We start from the raw sequence: 21,497 nt of genomic DNA, 5'->3' as shown, positions 1-21,497 counted from the left end.
AGAACAGGGACCCAAATGGAATTCTTCTGACTTCCAATCCAGTGGTTTTCCCACTTAAGTTCACAGCTGTTCTCCATACCTAGATGTCCTTGGTGTTCTTTTTGTTTTCCTGTCCCTTGCATAGTTATTTGTGATCTCCTGACCAAATCCTAAAACTGTTGTTGCCAGTTCCCCAGGCATTTGGCTCTTTGGGACTTCTCTTTGCCTCTTAGCCAATCAGCTTTAACATTCTCCCATTTCTGAGAGTGTCCTGTTCTCTTAGAGTTACCTAGCAAAACTCATGACCCACAAACTTGCTCAAGCAGAGTTTAAGCTTGACCATGAAAGTCAAGTAAGAACAGCAGGATTCAAAAATAACCACTCTAATCAGAAACTTTAACTTTACAGATTTCCAGGAGTCTTCCTATCAAGGAATTTTAACAGTCAAGAACAAATCAAATTTCTTCCCAGGCTATGGGGAAAAAAGAGAGTATTGAACCTGTGGTTCATTGCATTCTTTCTCATCCAGAGCAACGTGGAGTCAGGCAAAAGTCACAATGAGATATTGCAGTTGTCTTTTCCTTCGTCATGACTATATTTTGTTTTGAAAATCTCAGATTTATTTGCTTCAAATCCAGAGCTACAGTGTCTTTCCAGTCAGAGCTGCAAAGACAAAACAACCTGTTCAGGGAATTATAATGTGGGGCTTTTAAAAGTGTCAGTACCCACAGTACAGTGTTTACCCCCTGGTAAAACAAGGAGAAAAACAGAAACATTCCACTCTCTCAGACCTGCACTGGCTCTGCAGTACTGACAAAGGTGACCATTTGTCTCCTGTCACTGGAGCTGGTCAGCATGACAGCGGGCACGCATGGGTAGAGGAAGCGTGTGGATAGACAGTCATTTGTTTAGCTATATCCACAGCTTAAATTCGGTATCCTCTGAACTTGTTATGTTTCAAAGGCAGAATGATATTTCTGTTCACTTATTAAGGGATGACTAACTTGCTTTTGGCTGCACTACAAATGAATCACAGTAACAATCCCCAACTTGCGACTGATGTTCTGATGTAATGCATTTCTATTAAAAGAAGAGGAAAGAGAGTGGGTGAGAGTGAGATCATGCAGCTACAGAACAGAACACCAAGGGAACTAGCGTAATTGATGAACTGCAGCGACCAGACCCATCCACTTCAAGGTGTTTTCTTATGTCCTGGGGGAGAACACCTTGCCAGTCTGTTCCTACTCCCTTAACAGGGGCAGAATATCAACCTTGATCAAGGCATGGAATGTGGAGGGGTTCAGTGAATAAAATGCTTCACTTGGGGGTGAAATCCTGATATTCCTTGAAAGTATTCTGAAGCAATTTTGATCTCGTGTCACTTCGAAGGAAGTATTTGGGGGCAAATAATATAGGTTAGGTTAGTCAAGCAAACCAACAATTTCCCCTTTTCAACTATTTTCCCGTGAGCAGCTTATTTGGGAGTAGCAAAAGGAGGGAGCAGCAAGGTAAGATAGGGAAAGGAAGGGAGCCCATAAAGGTGGTGTCACCAGACTGATACCCCTGGGGACCTGCACCCTCCTCACAGCCTCAGTGCAGCTGAGCTTTCTGGGGGACAGCAGAGGGTGTTAATTGCCCTGCCTGGCAGGATGGCCTTCCACCTTTATCTGTCCCCCCTTTTCAACATGAAACAAATACAAAAAAAGCTGGAAGGTGTCAGAAGAGCTCTTCTGAACCCACAGGTATTTTTCCTATGTTAATTACCACTCAGGAGCAGACACTTCCTCCCGGATCCCTCTGTACTCTCCTCAACAAGGTGCCCCTGCTGTCTTCTGAGGAAGATCTGCCTGTGCCAAGGAGAGGCAGAGAGGAAATGAGACTCTGGCCTGTCGTGCCCAGCAGCCCACACTGGCTTTGTCCCAGGCTCTGGCAGAAGGGGATTATGAGAGTCAGTGCCTCCCCAGCCCGGGAAATCACTCAGAGGAGGGAATTTTTTTTTTTTCTCTCCAGTAAACCTATTTTTCCCTACCATGTGGTTTTCTTTCTGGGTTTCATCTACTATCAGATCTGTCATTGACCTAAAAAGTACTTCAGTGTGTTAAAAAAGCATACTTCAAGCAGGTGTAATAAATCTCAAATTGATATTAATGGAGTTAACTTTCTCTGGCTGAGGATCTGATTGTATACTTTGTGGATGTCACTCATCTTAGAATTATGTCATGTTAGAACCAAACGGTCTGTCCGCAGAGATTAGTGGGACCAACCTCCGTTTTTTACTGAAATATCTGAGATATGAAGTAGAGTGACATTCCTAGGGTCTCTGACATTCGTATCTCAGCAGCAAAAGCCAGATTTCAACTCAAAACTTATTACTGAATTCTATTATGCCCCACAGTCTCTTTGCTTGGTAAGTCTGTTTTAAAAGTTTTCTTTGGCAACTGAAGAGGCTGGATGGAGAATAAGCAAAGTCAGTAAGTTCAAACCCATCCTTCATTGCTTGTTCACATCACCACATTCGGTTGCTGCCTAAACATGAAGTTGGCTCTTTGGATTATTTCTGGTCTCTCAATGGGCCCCATAAACCCAGGTGCAGCTGCCCTGCAGCTCAGTCACATCACGGCGAGTCATGTGAACCAGGTGGGCAGACAATTCTTCACTCTTCCCCACGTCCTCTTCAACCTTACTAAAGTTCTAAAGCTGTCCTGGTCTAGATTCTCTAGGCCTCAGTTGCTCCAGTTATAACATGAAAAGAATGATTTAACCATTTCCATAGAGTCTTGTATTCAATAAAATTTGAAAACAGTATAGACAGTACTAAGCAGACTAGTTACTATTACTATCATCATTCTTAACCTGAAGGGTAATGAGAGCAAAGAATATAACAATTTAAACAGAGCCTTAGAATGAATCTCAATTTAACATTCAGTCTGGCCTCTTTGAGGGGCTTCCCAGGTGGCTCAGTGCTAAAGAATCCGCCTGCCAATGCAATATATATGGGTTTGATCCCTGGGTTGGGAAGATCCCCTGAAGAAGAAAATGGCAACCCACTCCACTATTCTTCCCTGGGAAATCCCATGGACAGAGGAGCCCAGTGGGCTACAGTTCATAGGATCACAAGAGTCAGACGCAACTGAGCACACACATGTACAAACACTGGCCTCTTTGGCAGCAAATTACAATAAACATATTGTGATCAAGACTGACACTGGATTATGCTTTGCTAGAGTGCTCAGCATTGTCTATTGTTAGGATCATTCCTTTGTTTTGGACATCAGATCTTTTATGTGATTTCCCATATGTAAGTGTGAGCACCCTAAATTCATGGAATTTATCCTATTATTGACAACAGAGTAGATTTGATGAGTACTTATTGAATGTGTGTTGAGTGAATAATCTAAAAACTTATACAGAGTTATAGAAACGAATTCTATGTTGAGCCACATGACAGATCCAGACTATATTAAGGGTCAGGACTATTACATCATGATGTTTCCCTCTCCTTTTCTTTTCCAAGTGTCTGTAACTAATAATAAGCTTGCAGCAACTGAGACTGTCCATTCTGTAGACTGAAGTGTGTTGTAACCATTTCACTATCATGCTTTGATGTTTTCCTATCTTTCTTTCCCTCTTCTGCCCCTAAGAGCAAAATTTTATTTAAAGGCTAAGATGAAGTCACTGTAAGCTAACTTGTCATCATTTTCATCTTGCTTTTCTTTTCCAGTACAGAAATTTAAAGTAAGTATAGACCAATGACAACAACACATAGCTGTGATCTCTGGTTTCTATTCTCCCCTGTGAATGAACTAAGATCATCTACTAATGTGTCTGCTGTCCTGAGTGGGGCTCCTTTAGGAAAGTAAATCTGGGCATTCTAAAATGCTATACAGGAAGAAGTACAAGTAGCATGTGCAGTGTGTCCGCCCATGGCTCCGGGAAGAGCCACGCACACTCCAGAAGTCCCAGGAGGGAATCTCCACTCTCCTTTCCCAAGCCTCCCACTATCTACTCCCCTCTTACCCCCAGGAGAATCACGCAGACGCCCCCTGCCAGGTGGGTGGCTTCAGCCAACACCCCATCTCTGGCTGCTTTGTCACCCAGCATGTCCCTGCCACTGAGAAGCAAGAGTGCCACACGTTCTACCCACCTGACCTTCAGAAATTCAAAGCAGGTGAACCCCACAGAAGCTTTGGTACTGAGAGTTAAGAAACCTCCCCTCTCTAATTTCACTGAGGTTCTCACTTTCCAAGCCTCCCTCCTATGTGCTGGTGGTACAGGGGTTAACAGCGTGTCTGCTTTCTTTGGTCTGTGGTCCCAGGGGTCCCAGAGCTGCCAGATCACTAAATGGTTTACAACTCCCCACCCAGCGTGGCATGGTCGCCTCAGAGAATGGATGGAAAATATCCCCTTGCTATAATTGGGTTCAGCCCTGTGGCTTAACACCATCTTATTTGGCAATCTTTTTCTCTTGACATATTTAGTAATCACTCCAAGGGAGATTTATTAGACCGTTCATGGGAACAAACAATGCACTAAATATTACACATATGCATGCTTTCAATACCACTCCTTTTCTAGCCTATTCTGAATCTTTCCCCCAAAGTCTTTTAACTCCCTCTTGTCACTAAATTCCTCTTGGTTCTTCCCTCCTCCTCAGTAACCTTTCATATTTGGGAATTTTCTTTTTTAGTTAGGAGTTCTTTTAATCAAAACTCACTGGACCAAGCTTAGAACACACTCTTGGTGTGTCTAAACACACTCTCGATGTTTAAAACCATTTGAGTCATTCTGCTCCTCATCAATCCCAAAGCATCAAAACAAAAATTTAGTATATGGTTAGAGTTTGGTGAAAACAGTCTCCTAGGTATCTCTGGGACATCAACTCTGCGTGTGTGTGTGTGTGTGTGTGTGTGTGTGTGTGTAGGAAAGGACTCAGAATATTTCAGACAAATGTAATACAGTGAAGTGTTTCCTGAACCTCAGGGTTGTGGCCTATGAGGAGATGTGAGGGAGGAGACACTGAGAATTAGGATTAACAACTCATGCTCTGCACAAATTAAAGGACTTTGATAGCTGGTGTCCCTCAGACATTTTCTAAAACCATAATCAATATCCCATTCACCCTGCCACAGGCATGCACAGCAAAATGTCTTAGCAAATAAACCAGCTACAGCAGATTTCCAAGCAAATCTATCAGGGTCATGGAGACACTCAGAAGGTTATGAATCACAATGGTGCAGCAACAGTATGGCAACTCTGGGTGTGAGGCTTTCATTCCCTTTCTGTGGGGAGTGTTCTCCACTCACCAGGTGTGGAACAATGGCCAGCTCTGCTCAGGAGAGTGCTCTGCACTCGGCATGGTCCTAGGTGTGCTCATGTAATTCTCACGGCCACCACTGGCCTCATTTTGGAAACTGGCCTCATTTCACAGGGAGAAGGCCTTACTTTCTCACCTTAGACCACAGAATACACATGTTCCTACATATCTGAACTTGATGGAGCACTTGTAATTTCTTAGGGGTGAGGTGGTGAAAGCCCCAAATCAGGATTTATCCAGCTGCTGGCATTGCCAACCTGGAGGTGTCTGGTGAGGAGCTAGGAGGACAAGTATTAGAGCCAGACTGCCTGGGGCAGCCCAGCTCTGTGCAACTTTGGGCAGATGACTTGGCCTCTCTGTGCCTCAGTTTCCTCATTTGTAACACAAGGCGGGTACTTGTACCTACTGCAGTTTCTTGTAAGGATTAAATGACATAATCTGTAGGAAGGGCATGGAACTGTGCCTGGTATGTAGTAGGTGATGTTACATGAGTGTCTGTATTCCCACGGGCACCTGGATCACAGGCATACAGAACCAGGGCATGGCATGTTTGACTTGGGGCAAGCTTTACAGAATAAATCCTGCTGCACTTCCTTAGCATGACTGCCCTGTACCCCAGCCAAGCTCTGCAACTACAGCTCCCTTCCTGTAGAAGCAGGACTATGAGGATCCTCAAGGTGAACTGCTTGTCTTGTACGCCTCAAAGTGATTGCACTGAACGGGGAAAACATTTCACTGCCCTCCAAATCAGCCACAAGGGATGGGCCTACATAGGACCTCTGTGCTTGGACTTGTGCTTTAATTCACTTTTGCCATTATATTTTCAAGGAGGAGACTGAATGGTAGACCTGTTGAGATTCTCAGATAGTTACAGACCCACTGAATCACACTTAAAGAACACAACATGGAGAAATAATGCTGTGCTTCTCCAACTTTTGTATCGGCCTCCCTTGGAGGGCTTGTGAAAACCCAGATTCCTAGGCCCCACCCCAGAGAGTATGACTTACCAGATCTGAGATGGGGCCTGGGAATTTTCATTTCTGACAAGTCCCCAGGTGGTGCTGATGCTGCTGGTCCAGGGACCACACTAGGAGGCCCTCGAGTCAGATGGGTGTCCTACATCCTTACTACTCAGTTCTGATGTAAGGTCCTAACATTTCATTTGAACTCTTTAGCTTGGAGATGGCATGAGTGACTCCCTTTCCCTTCCCCTACAAAAAAAATAGAGACCTTTGGGTCCACAGAGCTGTCAGTTAGGAATGTCTTATTTTTGGTCATCAACACTGACTTTCATTTTTTTCCCCATAGTTGCATGCTGCTGTGACCAGGATCCAGGTTCCAAGGCCTGGATTTAATTACACATTTGCTCACATCTGTATCCTGAATAACGATAAGACTTGCATTGTGGATGACATCGTGCATGTCCTAGAGGAGCTAAAGAATGCTCGGGCCACCAACCGGACCAATTTTGCTATCACGTACCCGATCACTCACTTAAAAGATGGGAGGGCAGTTTATAATGGGCACCAGCTGGGAGGCGTCACTGTGCACAGCAAGGATCGAGTGAAATCCGCAGAGGCCGTCCAGCTCACCTACTACCTGCAGTCCATCAACAGTCTCAACGACATGGTGGCGGAGAGGTGGGAGTCCAGCTTCTGTGACACCGTCCGACTGTTCCAGAAATCTAACAGCAAAGTCAAAATGTACCCTTACACATCCTCCTCGCTGAGGGAAGACTTCCAAAAGACGAGCCGTGTATCAGAACGTTACCTGGTCACCAGCCTGATCCTGGTGGTCACCATGGCCATCCTCTGCTGCTCCATGCAAGACTGCGTCCGCAGCAAACCCTGGCTGGGCCTGCTCGGGCTGGTGACCATAAGCCTTGCCACCCTCACTGCGGCTGGGATCATCAATCTGACTGGTGGGAAATACAATTCCACCTTCCTGGGAGTCCCTTTCGTCATGCTAGGTAATTATTGTCCTTTTTTTTCCTTCTATTTCCTCCTTCTTGTGGTGGTGACAGGGTTCCTGAAAGGCTAGGAGCAGCTGTCTAACAACTTTGTTTCATTTATAGCATCTTCCTTTAGTCCAGAAGCCCTGGGACAAATTCTGTAAGGTGGTGCTGGGTCTCAAGAAGCAACCTTATCTGGTTGATGTGCCAGAAGCCCAAAGCCCTGGCTTCTAGTCCTGGACCTCCATGAAGTAGCTGTAGATATTAATTTAAATTCAGCAGATATTAATCTCTGTGTACCAGTGTTTTAGGTCGGGCTTCCCCAGGAGCAGACCCTGAGACAAGGATCTGGATACAAATAGTTTATTGGGGAGGTTAGCCCGGGAGACCACAACCTGGAAGCAGGGACATGAGACGGGGAAGGAAGACGATCTGAGGGATGTTAATCAGCAGGTTACCACTGTGGGCATCTGTGGTTCAGTCCCACTGGGGACCTTGGAGAGACCTCAGACGTGTCCTTGAGGGGTGAGGACTCTTTAAGCTGCAGTATGGACCCAGAAACCCTATGTATGATTCATTGAGGGTTCTCCCCTGGGTCATTAGCTCCCCAGCACTTCCTGGGAAAGGCTGATCACATTCCTGAAGCTGGAGAAATCTCTCAGGTTACCAGTATTTGGAGTAAGAAGGCTTCTGTGAGCTCAAGAACGAGGACTTGAAGGGCCACGAGTGGGGCACCAACAGTGTCCACCAGCCCTTGGTTTCCCTACCCGATGGGCAGGGTGGATGCGAACATCACACGGAAGGATATGGTCAGTAGACAAGAACTCTGAAGGCAACAAGCTAGACATAAATAGGAAGGTAACTTTTTCTTGTCTTTGCTATGAACTCAGGAGAATATTTTAAAATGAATCCTATTATGTAGTCTCTTGGGGGCTGCAGAAATTTCCTCATGGAGATTCTGGTATATGTAAAGCCATAGTGCTCATAATATAATGTCAGTTGCTCTGTCCATCTGATATTGATGATGGCAGAGGTCCAGCAAGCCTGGTACCGAGTTTCTCATGGGCCAAGGACCCAAACACTTAGCTTCTCCCTCTTCTTTGGCAACTTCTCATCAATTCCTTTAGCAAAATTAAAATGTCATTTGGAATCAGATACTGACATGACAAATGAAGTGGCATTTCTAACTGGCTGAGAAATAACTCTGATTGAGTTCATTAGTATGCCTGATGCCCCGTTTAGAGGTAGTAGGAAAAAAAGGAATTTACTCAGGACATCTTAACTGCATGATGGTTAAATGATAATACACAGGGGCTGGTGGGGCCACAGAATTATGTGCTGCCCTCCATGCTCTGCTCTGGTAGCTCAGCTGGTAAAGAATTCGCCTGCAATGCAGGAGACCTCAGTTCAATGCCTGGGTCGGAAAGATCTGTTGGAGAAGGGATAGGCTACCAACTCCAGTATTCTGGACTTCCCTGGTGGCTCAGCCAGTAAAGAATCAGCCTGCAATGCGGGAAACCTGGGTTTGATCCCTGAGTTATTCTGGCCTGGAGAATTCCATGGATGGAGATGCCTGGCAGGCTACAGTCCATGGGGTCACAGAGAGTTGGACACAACTGAGCCACTTTCACTTTCACTTTTACTCCATGCTCTGCAGGAACTGTGGAGAAGGTAATGGCAAAGCACTCCAGTACTCTTGCCTGGAAAATCCCATGGACGGAGGAGCCTGGTAGGCTGCAGTCCATGGGGTCGCTAAGAGTCGGACACGACTGAGCAACTTCACTTTCACTTTTCACCTTCATGCATTGGAGAAGGAATGGCAACCCACTCCAGTGCTCTTGCCTGGAGAATCCCAGGGACGGGGGAGCCTGGTGGGCTGCCGTCTATGGGGTCACACAGAGTCGGACACAACTGAAGCGACTTAGCAGCAGCAGCAGCAGCTGCAGGAACTGAGACCCAAGCAATAAACATATACTAGTAGCTTTTGTGGAAAAGTGGGGCACTGTGTGGAGACAGAGCTGTGAATTTACCAGATCAGTTTACTCATCTCTGCTGAACACAGCAGAGGAGGAGGCTGCTATACTTCCTCCTGAAATCAGTCTGCTAAGATGGCAGCATAACTTGCCTCTTTAAAATAACCTCAAGATGATGTGGGTCAATGGTGGAATACAGGGTGGTTCCTTGCAGCCTGAGTAAGGAGTGGCTGTGAGTAGCTTCCACAGAGGATTGAGTCAAGATTTAAATTAAGATGTTTTGCTCATGATTAGTCACATGCTTGGGGTGTTTGGTTGTTTTTTTTTTAGCTTTTCATTTTAAAAATACAGTGTTTTTTGCTGTGATTGTTTCTGTGGGAGGAAGATAAACAGGGATAAGGGTTCACAGGAAACTGAAGGGAGACAGGTTCTTAAGTGAGGAAAAAAGATGTTAGGGCTAGAAAAAGAAGTATCATTCCTGGTTTTTGACACTCTTAAGTAATTATTGAGTGATTTCCCTGGTGGCTCAGATGGTAAAGTGTCTGTCTACAATGCGGGAGACCCGGGTTCGATCCCTGGGTTGGGAAGATCCTCTGGAGAAGGAAATGGCAATCCACTCCAGGACTATCGCCTGGAAAATCCCATGGACAGAGGAGCCTGGTAGGCTACAGTCCATGGGGTCGCAAAGAGTCGGACACGACTGAGCAACTTCACTAAGTAATTATCGTGAGCTCAAAGAAGGGTACAATATTTAAAACTTCCTAAAAACTAATTGTATTCAGTAAAACTACAATATTTAGAGCTTCTTAAAATTAATTTTTAAGCAAAATACAACAGTAACATTAAAACTTCTCCCCATAATTTCACTAAAAATCAATTTCATTGTAAGTAAAAATGAAATTAAATATTCAAGACGTCTTGAATTTTATTAAGTAAAAGAAATCACAGTATTTCAAATCTCTTAAAATTTATTTTTGTCCTTTTTAAAGAAGTTTTAAATATTGTAAGCAAAACTGAATGCAAAAAGGAATACACCAGACAGTACTGGTATGGGGAGGGATGGGATGGAAGAGATAGAAAGATGCTGCTAGCCAAGGAGCATCTTTAAAAGACAAATTCAGAAAGAGTAGTGCCACAACTTCACCAAGACCTAGTATCAGTGAATTTCACATTAATTCAACTCAGAAAAACCCAGCATCTGTAGCGAAAGAGACCAAGCGCTGCAGTGCCCAAAAAACCCTTGTTTGTAATTTGTGAGGAATGTCACATGCATTGATTTGATGGCAGTTTTCCCTGCTGACAGTCAGTAGACAACCTTTCTGTACATTTTCAGTTCAAAGAGATCTCAAATTACTTAGTCACAACATGAAAGGAAGCGACGTGTTTTAGTAGCTAAGGCCCATTTGCAATAAATACTTTGCACCATGTAATGGGTGCTTAATATGCTCGTAAAGCCAGCAGCACCTGGATTTAGGATGGCTGCCCTTCTGTATTTCTCAGATAAACTCATCATTCTCAGATTTGATTGTAAAATGAAATCTAAGCAAGAGCACGTTCATAAATGTTGTGTTCGGTACCAATGTTTCTGTTTTTTTGATGACCAGTCCTAAAATGCCAATAAATATTTCAAATGACCAAGAAGAAATGCAGTGCTAAGGGTTTTGCAGTGTGTGGCTCACTAAACTTGTCCAGCTCCTAAATTTGCCAGTCTATAGCATCAAATGGTTATGCTTAAACTAAGCAGATTTAAGCAAAACTTCTTGATTTTCTGTGGTATTAATATACAGTCAAATAAAACTAAAAAATATATGGCTTCTTTTAGAAGGAAAGGTATCTTAGAAAAAAAATCTCTTAGTCCTTTCCAGATGAAATTTCCTTGGCTGACAATAGGTCTATAATGTGATACACAATTATAGATTTAAAATTCAATAAACTAAACATTCTCAGTGTGATGCCGGTCACTTAAGGCCAGACCCAGCCAAATGCCAAAATGGCAGCAGATTTAGAATGGAAAATTTTAAGACCACGTGTGTCAAACCGTATTAACCTGACAAAATTCCAGAATAGGAAAGGATTTGGATAAACTCTGAGAGTTCACCATAATGGGATGTGACTGTGTGTTTGTAGCCAAGACGATACATGACATCTCTGGCAATAAGAATATATCCTACACAGATGAATCATTTGGGCAATGATGTAAGCATAGATACATCAGGATTTAGAATGTTTTTAATCAGTGTCAGGCATATTAGACAGCCCTACTTCTGCCAAAACCCCTGTCCATGAGTCAGATCAGTTTATTTAGAGCTGAAATTCTTAAAGGTCTACAGTATCATAAATGCTCATTGACATTTTTTAGTTATTATACTTTGGAGAGGAGCTTATTTCATCCACACCCTTTGTGTGTAAAGTAATATCTTTTCTTTCCAAACTATATTAACACCAGGCATTGAGGTACTTGAACTGCCATTTGTAAACATTTGACACTCATCATGTTAATCTATTATGGAATTTCCTTTAAGGGATAAGGATTTACAACATTGCCCGGCAGTTGGGTATGATTTAAGAAATTGGCACAGGTTTTGTACATGCCAGCTCTCCTTACAGGCTTAATATTTCCACAGCTTTGCTGATTAGACACAAATCAGGAAAGGAATGGAATGTTGGGGAATATAGAAGGGAACAGAAGGAAGGTTTTCTTCCTTCTTCATCTGGTAGGTTTGGTGTTTCATGTAAATTCTGTACAGCTAAAAGGGGAAAATTGAAGTCGTGCTGAAAGGTATTTTGAATATTAGTTTATATGTGGTAATCTAATTTATAAGGGTAGCTTTGCATTTATTAAGATACAAGAGCCTCCAAGATCAGATGAGATGAAAAATATTCTTTAAGAAAAATGTTCTTCAAGCCCTTTAAAATGTTTGGGATTTTGAGAAGGTCTAATGTCAGATCCAAGGTTCCCTCTTCCTTCTAAATTATCCAGCCAGGCCATTCAAATTCAAGGATAGGAAAGAAGCAAGGATGTGATTAAATGCTGCTGCTGCTAAGTCACTTCAGTCATGTCCGACTCTGTGCGACCCCATAGACGGCAGCCCACCCTGGGATTTTCCAGGCAAGAACACTGGAGTGGGTTGCCATTTCCTTCTCCAATGCATGAAAGTGAAAAGTGAAAGGGATGTCGCTCAGTCGTGTCCGACTCTTAGTGACCCCATGGACTGCAGCCCACCAGGCTCCTCCATCCATGGGATTTTCCAGGCAAGAGTGCTGGAGTGGGGTGCCATTGCCTTCTCCGATTAAATGCTAGGAAGAGACTAATAGCAAGGATGTTTGGCTTCCTTCAGGTATACATCCTAAGATTATCTGTATTTAGCAGAAACCAGAAGATAAGGTTCAGTTCTCTGAGAAATTGTTTTTATTTGCTGCCAACTAGAATGTGGTGCAGTATACAGAGCTCAGGCTTACAAAGAGGTAAAAGGTCCAGCACAAGAAATTTAGTTCTAAGGAACTGGAACTCTTAAAGTTCAAAGCAAATACAAAATTGTCAATATTCAACCATTCTTCACCTACAAAATTGGTGCCAATATCTGGCTATTTTTGATGTCCAAAAGCAGGAATTTCTTAAGATTCAATCTCCTACATTATGGTATATGTTCATTACTTGCAACAATATGACAATCGACATGATGGAGTAAAAGTATGTTAAGAATGCTGTGGAAATACTCTGCTTAGGTATAAATTACTAACAGGTTCTATGGTGTCTGCAAAAAAAAACTGATTTATAGGTGTTTTGTTGTTCCCATTGTTGCTTACATCTGATTTGAAATAAGAGAGTAATTCCATATACTATTTTCAAAGTGTTTTTTTCCCCAAATATCCTTTTTGTGATGCTCTATGATCACTGTGGGACTAATTTAAAAGGATATTGTGTTACTTTGTGTCTAGTTCTCATCTTTTTATTCTTATCTTCCACCAGTCATACTACAGTACAAGGTGGATGGGGAGAAATAGGTCTGAGGGGATGGATCAGACACATTTTATTGTTCTATCCTTAACCACAAAGGACAGCAAGAATGGGACTAGGGGCACAAGTCCAGGGAGGCAGAGAACAATCAGGCAGAGGAATGCAAGGCTATTCGTCTCTGACCCAGGTCTCCTGGGCATCCTCTGGATGGTCTAGCCAGCTAGTCTAGGGATTAGGGGGTGGCCGATTCCATGAAGGTATCACAGCTGAAATCAAGGACACTGAGCTGGTAAAAAAAAAAAAAAAAAAAAAAGGAGGGACACCTAGTTGGTTGTTGCATTTGGATTAACATCTCTGAAAGTCATTGCTGGGGCCAGGTAGTATTGACCAGATGGATTTGCAGTAGCTCATGATGCAAGCAGATTCATAGTCATTGTCAAGGAAACCCTGCATTTCACCTAGACTATTTCACCAGCCATGAACCAAAATGTAGATGGAACAACACTAACATTTCTCTTCCTCACCAGTAAAATAAATTGCACATCAACCTACTAGTCATTTTGTGCATATATCTGTGTGTGTGTGTGTGTGTGTGTGTGTATAATCTGGGTGTATAATATATATTATACATCACATTACCTATATTATATGTAATGTGATATATAATAAGTTCATGTTGTGTATATATATTTTATGTGTTTATAACATATTATGTATACATATTGTTTGAATGTTTGAAGAGAAATTCAGTACATTTCTCTCTATATTATATAGTATATATTCACACATTTTATATGTAAATATATAAAATGTATTTGAATAAGATATGCCACATATACAAATACTACATATGTCTTCTGTATGAAGAGATATCACACAGTGACCGTAGCATATATTATGAGCTTCAGTTGTGCACACTGATTTTATATAGTGTGTGCATGTGCACACGCACACACACACACACAGAGAATGTAAATACTTTATCTTTAAACACAAAACAGCTATTCATTTCCTGGACTCTTATTTGCAGCTCTTGAGTGAAGGAAATCATTTCTCAGATTAAAAGTCAATGCTGTGATTAGAATTACCAAAATGCGACAAGCCTCTAGTAGAAAGAGTTTAGCTGTATGTATTTGCCCTGATGTGAGCATCTGTCTTAGCTTAAGCAAAGTACACCTTTACTCTCACTCTTAACTGTGAGACAAAACAGGCTGTGATAAACCAAACAACTCAGCATAGAAAGTAAATGTTTATAACAGTAAAAGTGTAAATGTAACCCAATTAATGAACTTCTCTCTAAAAACAAATGTTACTCAAGCCAGACACATACACACTTTAAATTTCTTTTAAAAAAAACCATGAATTTATGTGGATGTCATGGAAGGAAAAGCTTTTTATAAACATGAGCTACTTAGTGGAGCTTGTCTAAGAATAAAATATGTTTTAAGCAGATTTTGCTCATGCATTCATTATACTCTATGGATTTTCTAGAAGAATGTAGTAATTTTATTTTCATATAGGAAATCTGGCACTGCCCAGGCATGCTATAAATGGCTTTATTATCTCCTGATATTAAATGTTTTCACATTGAAACTTAGAGCCATCCCATTTCCCCTCCCCATCTTCTCAGTTATTCCTTACTTGTAGGAACTCAGGATGAGGAAATCCTGCTAGGATTAAAGGATTAAAATGCGAGGAGAGCCCAAAGGCATTAGCCTCTGTGCTGTGGCTCTGTGTGCTGGAGAAGGCAGGAGGTCCTGGGCCTCAAGAAAAATCTGCCTTACAAAATCCCAGTGTACCAAGTAGATTGATTTGCCTATGATATTCATTGACAAAAAATAAAACAAATCACCCAGATTGCCTCTGATAGCAAAACCATTAAATACATTAAAAATATCATTGACTTTATGAATAACCTTCCAGAAGTGTATCTACTGGGTAAAGTTAGGTGAACACTACACTATTCATTTGTCAATTCCTGGGTCAGTGGATTGTAAACAATCCTGAAGGCTTCAGTCAGGTCCCAGAAAAGAGTCTGGGTAAGAGTGAGATTTTATTTAATTTGTGAGTATTCCTGAGACTCACTCTAAATGATTGGAGGATTTTCCACCATTAGTGTTATTTATCATCTGTGCTGTCTTTTCATTGCCTCCAAAATCTGAAAGGTAACTGCACAAAAAGATAGAAAATTCTTTGGAAAAGAATAAAACTGATTAGCCTAAACCCTTTAGTATTTGATTTTACTAGATGAAAATCCCAAAGTCTACTGCTAATAAAATTTAAATTGCATTCCTAGTACAAACTGTCTGAACACCAGCAAAGAGCTCTACTGTCCTTATCCCAGGGCCTGGCTAAAAGCCTGTGCTGCCACAAAGCAGTCACTCATGAATAATTAGAACTTGGACTGGTGTGTGTATGTCTTGACGCACACTGATAGACGTGTTCATATGCATTTAACTATACAGACATGCACTGAACCAAAACAGAAACAAACATCTTGAATGTGCTTTTCAAAGACTAACTGAATGCTTTCAAGTCTTCTTTGCCTTCAGAATTTGATAGCATCAGTATGTGTAGTTTAACAGTTCCCTCTGGTAACTCTTCAGCTTTAAGTACAGGGACCAAAAGAGAGGAGGATCCCTGGGTGCTGGGAGGCAGCTGCTGAGAGAAGAAAGTGGAGAGGAACAGAATCTCCTCAAATCTTTCCTCCCTGCCTTTCCTTGGTTTCCACTGGCCCAGTTTCTGACATGGATATCAAAATGAAGCCCAGGGCTGGCTGCAGGAAACACTGTGAAGGAGTTAAGTCTCTGTGAGATCCTCTTACCTGTGATGTTCTCTGCCCTCCCTCCCCATCTCCCTTCTTTGTCCCACTCCCCTGAGTAAAGGGAAGTGGCTTCAATAGACAACTATTGCACAGGGGGTTGCATTTAAAAGAATCCTGTGAAGGTCAAACCAAAGGGAATTCAGCTGTGGTGACAGACAGAGCAGGCCTTCTTGGGGAACAGGGCATTCTTCAAGTCCTACAGCTTATGGAACATGTCTCCCTGGAGTCCAGGCCAGAGAACAGGAGCCCCACAGTTGAGCTTCCATTACGGTAACAGGCTAACCTCTTCAACACAAGTGCCCAGCTGTGAATCAGGTCTGGTGCTAGCTAGGCACTCCAGGCTATTCTTCCCTGGGAGGCACCAGCAGCCATGCTGGTATGCCTTCCCCCCTTGACTGACTGAGCTTCAGTGAGGAGGCCCAGGTAAAGTGTTACCAGTTGTCCCTGAAATCCAAAGAGTTCTCTAAAGACAGTGCACAACTAGAATTTGGAGTTGAGGGTGTAGGCATCTGCTAGTGGGAAGGTGGGCTTGAGAAACAAGAGTCTGGCCTATCAGAAGAAATGGTGGGGGCCTCGGCACTGGGCCAACAACCACTAGCAACAAAGGCTGAATGATCAGGTAAAACAGACTCTTTCTCATGGCCTCCTCTTCTGGCCTCTCTAAGTCATGCAGGCACACCCCTGAGAAGAATGAAGGAGAAGCAGAGTTTCCAAAAGCCCCTATGAGTAAAATCTGAATCTTCTGGAACTGCCCCCCAGAACCAAGAACATGTCATGCGCAAGGAAAGTGATCAGACTCAGAAGGACAAGGCATTTAAAATGCAGCAGCCATGTGGCTGAGTCCCTTTGCTGTTCACCTGATACTATCACAACACCGTTAATCAGTTATACTCCAATATGAACCAAAAAGTTAAAAAAAGAATAAAGTCAGCTGATTAGGAGATTTCCTGATATAAACATCTTTGATATGGTATGATATTCTTTGAATATTGTATTGAATTTTTTGCTATAACATTAAAATTTTGTAGCAGTATTCAAAAAAATGCAGCAACAGAACTCAAGAGACACACTAACAGCCTACTTCCACATTCCTTGAGTTTGATTATTTTCATTCAGGACCCTCAAAAGTCTTACTCCTTTTACCTAATAGCTCTGTTAATTCAAAATCCTTTTCTCAATTAGCTTCTAAGATTATTCAATACCAAGGTAATAAAGGAATTCTTATTGTATTTTCCAACAAGAGTCAGGGCCAGATAATGTCATTATAAAACATACCCACTGTAAAAAGGGCTGCAAAACAGATTTAATTTAAATCCTACCATACCAGTAATTCTAATCCTGCTTTATGCATCTTTATTTTCTTACCACATTTAATGACTCAGCACCAAAGCCTTGTTTTAAAAATTCTTTTTCTTTCTAGAAAGAAAACACTTATACAATTCCATTTGCCTTTCAGTGAAACTCTAAAGTGTGTTTTCCTATCAGAACTTATTCTCCCTGGCCCCAGATGAAATGGTCAGTACTGTTTCCCCAGGGGGCAGGTGCCTCGGAGGTACTTTCTTTACCCTCATTTCAAGGGATCAGTTATTTTAATCAAAGGTTGGCTGATCCTTCCAGAGAACCCAGTGGAAACAAACTTAATAAACAGTTTTCCCTCTTAAGACTAGATGTTAACTATCTAAAACATAATTAAAAACAGTATGCCAGTCAACAAGTGGACTTTTTACTTCTTGTCTAGGGAGTTTAGGTGTCTTCACTTTAGTAGGGGTCATGGTGCTAGTTATCAAATTGACAGTCTTGACCTGACCTCTAAAAGTGGCTATAAAATGATGCCCAGTAAATTAAGATAAATGCCAAATTCCTCTGAGGAAACAGGCCTATATCATGACTGTGAAATGGGGGTGTGGGTTTGAGGCCAAGACTTCACAATCAGTATATAAATACCAGCCTGGGCACGAGGGCAGACGAGCGCTCAGTTATTGTACACACAAGAGCACAGTGACTCACTTCACTCAGCATTACGCTTGGCTGGAGATTTTAAATTCCTTTTTAAAAACAAGACGATTGTACCACAGGGTAGAGATTTTATTATCCTCAATAATGGGATTGAATATGCCAAGGCAGAGAAGCAGAAAATGAGATCTGCAGATCCCAGTGCCAAGACAGGGGTGAGAGAAAGCCACAACAGGTCACTTGTGGGAGAGGGGGCAGGTTTCAATGTTACGGTGGCCTAGAAACCCAGGGAAGCCCCTCTGGGAAATGTCTGGCCCCCACCAAGAGAGATGAGAGAAGTTAAACTAGATCTAGTTGCAGGCAGTAAAGTCAAACAGGAGCACTCACTGTAATTCTGCTGTTGCAGGGTTACTGGAATACTAACCAAGGAGGAAGGGCATTAAGTAGTTCAGGAGAGAGTTTACTGATCCGGCCCTGGCCCTCAGAGGCCATTGCCAAGTAGTGTAAAGAAGCCAGCAGTCGCCACTAGCTTGAGACATCATCCAACCCAAATGGATTGGACAGGTCCCCAAAGACCAGAGACAAGCCATAAACCTTCAACCTGAATTCATTTTTATCCACTGCAGGGAGAGTTCCTGTGAATCTTGTTCCTTCTTCCATCCTTCCTGTTCACACAAACTTGTCCCTACTTATTTTGTTCCCCTCTGTTTCTCAGATTTATTGCATCCTGCACTGATTCTTGGAGAAGAAGGAAAAAAAAAAAGAGGCTGTGATTTAGTTCCTGTCAAGGCTCAGATTAAATACAGCGCTTCTTTCTCCCTAAAGCCTTCCACTTGGCCAAACTTAAATGAGGTGATGAGACACTAACTCAGACCCCCTGCCCACTGCCTTCCGCTGTGCTAACCTCCAGCCTTGTGGGGATGACAAGCCAAATGCTGAGTGGCCAGGCATCCTCTCTGGAGTGTTGACCAACCAAATACTCTGAAAACTGCAACCAGAGTCCTAAACCATCAATGTGCATAAGCCCCAAGAGACACAGGTGCAAGTCTACTCAGATCTCTTAGGCAAAAGTCCACCCAGCTTTCTTCAGCCAGAAGGAAGCATGAAGATCTTAGCTCTTCTATCTTCCCTCTCTCCCTTAACATGTCTGACTCATCAAAACACAAGTCTGGTCTCCACAGGAGAAAGCACTGACATTGACCTGTCACCGCTAGGATGGGTTATGTGTCCTTTGACCCAGTTGTTCCCCAGGACCAAGTCGGTTCCCCTCTTTAGAGACCTTAGTATTTTAAACTTTTGATCTGGTCTTTTTCTGCCCCCTCAGGTCATGGATTATATGGGACTTTTGAAATGTTATCCTCCTGGAGGAAAACTAGAGAAGACCAACATGTTAAAGAGAGAACTGCAGCAGTCTATGCAGACTCCATGCTCTCCTTTTCTCTCACCACTGCCATGTACCTGGTCACCTTCGGCATAGGGGCCAGCCCTTTCACGAACATTGAGGCAGCCAGGATTTTCTGCTGCAATTCTTGTATCGCAATTTTCTTCAACTACCTCTATGTACTCTCGTTTTATGGTTCCAGCCTGGTATTCACTGGCTACATAGAAAACAATTACCAGCATAGTATCTTCTGTAGGAAAGTCCCAAAGCCTGAGGCATTGCAGGAGAAGCCGGCATGGTACAGGTTTCTCCTAACGGCCAGATTCAGCGAGGACACTGCAGACGGTGAGGAAGCGAACACTTACGAGAGTCACCTATTGGTATGTTTCCTCAAACGCTATTACTGTGACTGGATAACCAACACCTATGTCAAGCCTTTTGTAGTTCTATTTTACCTTATTTATATTTCCTTTGCCTTAATGGGCTATCTGCAGGTCAGTGAAGGGTCAGACCTTAGTAACATCGTAGCGACGGCGACACAAACCATTGAGTACACTACTGCCCAGCAAAAGTACTTTAGCAACTACAGTCCGGTGATTGGATTTTACATATACGAGTCTATAGAATACTGGAACACTAGTGTCCAAGAAGACGTGCTAGAATACACCAAGGGGTTTGTGCGAATATCCTGGTTTGAGAGCTACTTAAATTACCTTCGGAAACTCAATGTGTCCACTGGCTTGCCTAAGAAAAACTTCACAGACATGTTGAGAAATTCCTTCCTGAAAGCACCCCAATTTTCCCATTTTCAAGAGGACATAATCTTCTCTAAAAAGTATAATGATGAGGTTGACGTAGTGGCCTCCAGAATGTTCTTGGTGGCCAAGACCATGGAAACGAACAGAGAAGAACTCTATGATCTCCTGGAGACCCTGAGGAGACTTTCTGTCACCTCCAAGGTGAAGTTCATTGTCTTCAACCCGTCCTTCGTGTACATGGATCGATACGCCTCCTCCCTGGGAGCCCCCCTGCACAACTCCTGCATCAGTGCTTTGTTCTTGCTCTTCTTCTCGGCATTCCTGGTGGCAGACTCTCTGATTAACGTCTGGCTCACTCTAACGGTTGTGTCCGTGGAGTTTGGAGTTATAGGTTTCATGACATTATGGAAAGTGCAACTGGACTGCATTTCCGTGCTATGCTTAATATATGGAATTAACTACACAATTGACAACTGTGCTCCACTCTTATCCACCTTTGTTCTGGGCAAGGATTTCACAAGAACGAAGTGGGTAAAAAATGCCCTGGAAGTGCATGGGGTAGCGATTTTACAGAGTTACCTCTGCTATCTTGTTGGTCTGATTCCTCTTGCAGCTGTGCCTTCAAATCTGACCTGTACACTGTTCAGGTGCTTGTTTTTAATAGCGTTGGTCACCTTCTTTCACTGCTTTGCCATTTTACCTGTGATACTGACTTTCCTGCCACCCTCTAAGAAAAAAAGGAAAGAGAAGAAAAATCCTGAAAATCGGGAGGAAATTGAGTGTGTCGAAATGGTGGATATCGATAGCACCCGAGTGGTTGACCAGATTACAACAGTGTGAGGGCATCTGCCTGTTACAGTTTCACCCTAGGTCTTATCAAGAGCAAAGGGATGATGTTCATGGCAACACATTTAAAGTTGTTTTTTGGTTTTTAAGGATAAGAAACAGGCATTGCCAAAAACAGTAAAGGACTAGGGGAAATGGGGAAATTGTCAACCTTTAAAACAAAAGGTTGTCATCAGAGAAAATTTACTTACACACACACACACACACCCTAGGAGACTCATAGTCTCTTAAACTAAGATTGAATAAGAGAAAGCTTATTAGCAAGCAGAATCCTATTTTATTCACACTGCAGATGTTGCTGGTATGGTGACAAAACCCTTCTGATTGAAAGGTCAGCTGCCAAGGCAGAAATAGCTTTGAGCACTGTTCAAACAATAAGGCTTCCAGAACTTTTGCAAAGCAGTAGCTCCAAGCAGGGTCTATGGTTTAAGGTCTTCACCATCTCATCTAGCTCCCCAACACCCCAAGGAGATGCTTGTAAAAGTTCTGGCCAGAAAAAGCAGCCAGAACCTCAGAAACTGACACGCGGTGGAATGGCCATCACCTATGGGCTGAAACTG

General features: G+C 42.7%; 1 protein-coding gene across 1 annotated transcript in view; it reads left to right on the top strand.

The window, feature by feature from the left end:
- The window catches only part of PTCHD1 (patched domain containing 1), a 51,428-nt gene extending 30,322 nt beyond the window's left edge, over positions 1–21,106 (top strand). Inside the window, exons 2-3 of the mRNA XM_018044009.1 lie at positions 6,602–7,262; positions 19,277–21,106. Of these exons, the coding sequence (XP_017899498.1) occupies positions 6,602–7,262; positions 19,277–20,931 (2,316 nt within the window). The 3' untranslated portion in view covers positions 20,932–21,106. The remainder of the gene's footprint in view (positions 1–6,601; positions 7,263–19,276) is intronic.
- Positions 21,107–21,497: the final 391 nt, after the last annotated feature.

The sequence above is a fragment of the Capra hircus genome (genome assembly GCF_001704415.2).
Source record: "Capra hircus breed San Clemente chromosome X unlocalized genomic scaffold, ASM170441v1, whole genome shotgun sequence".
In the NCBI taxonomy this organism is placed as follows: domain Eukaryota; kingdom Metazoa; phylum Chordata; class Mammalia; order Artiodactyla; family Bovidae; genus Capra; species Capra hircus.
Note: the sequence above shows the minus strand (reverse complement) of the source record. Positions and strands in the feature narration are given on the sequence as shown.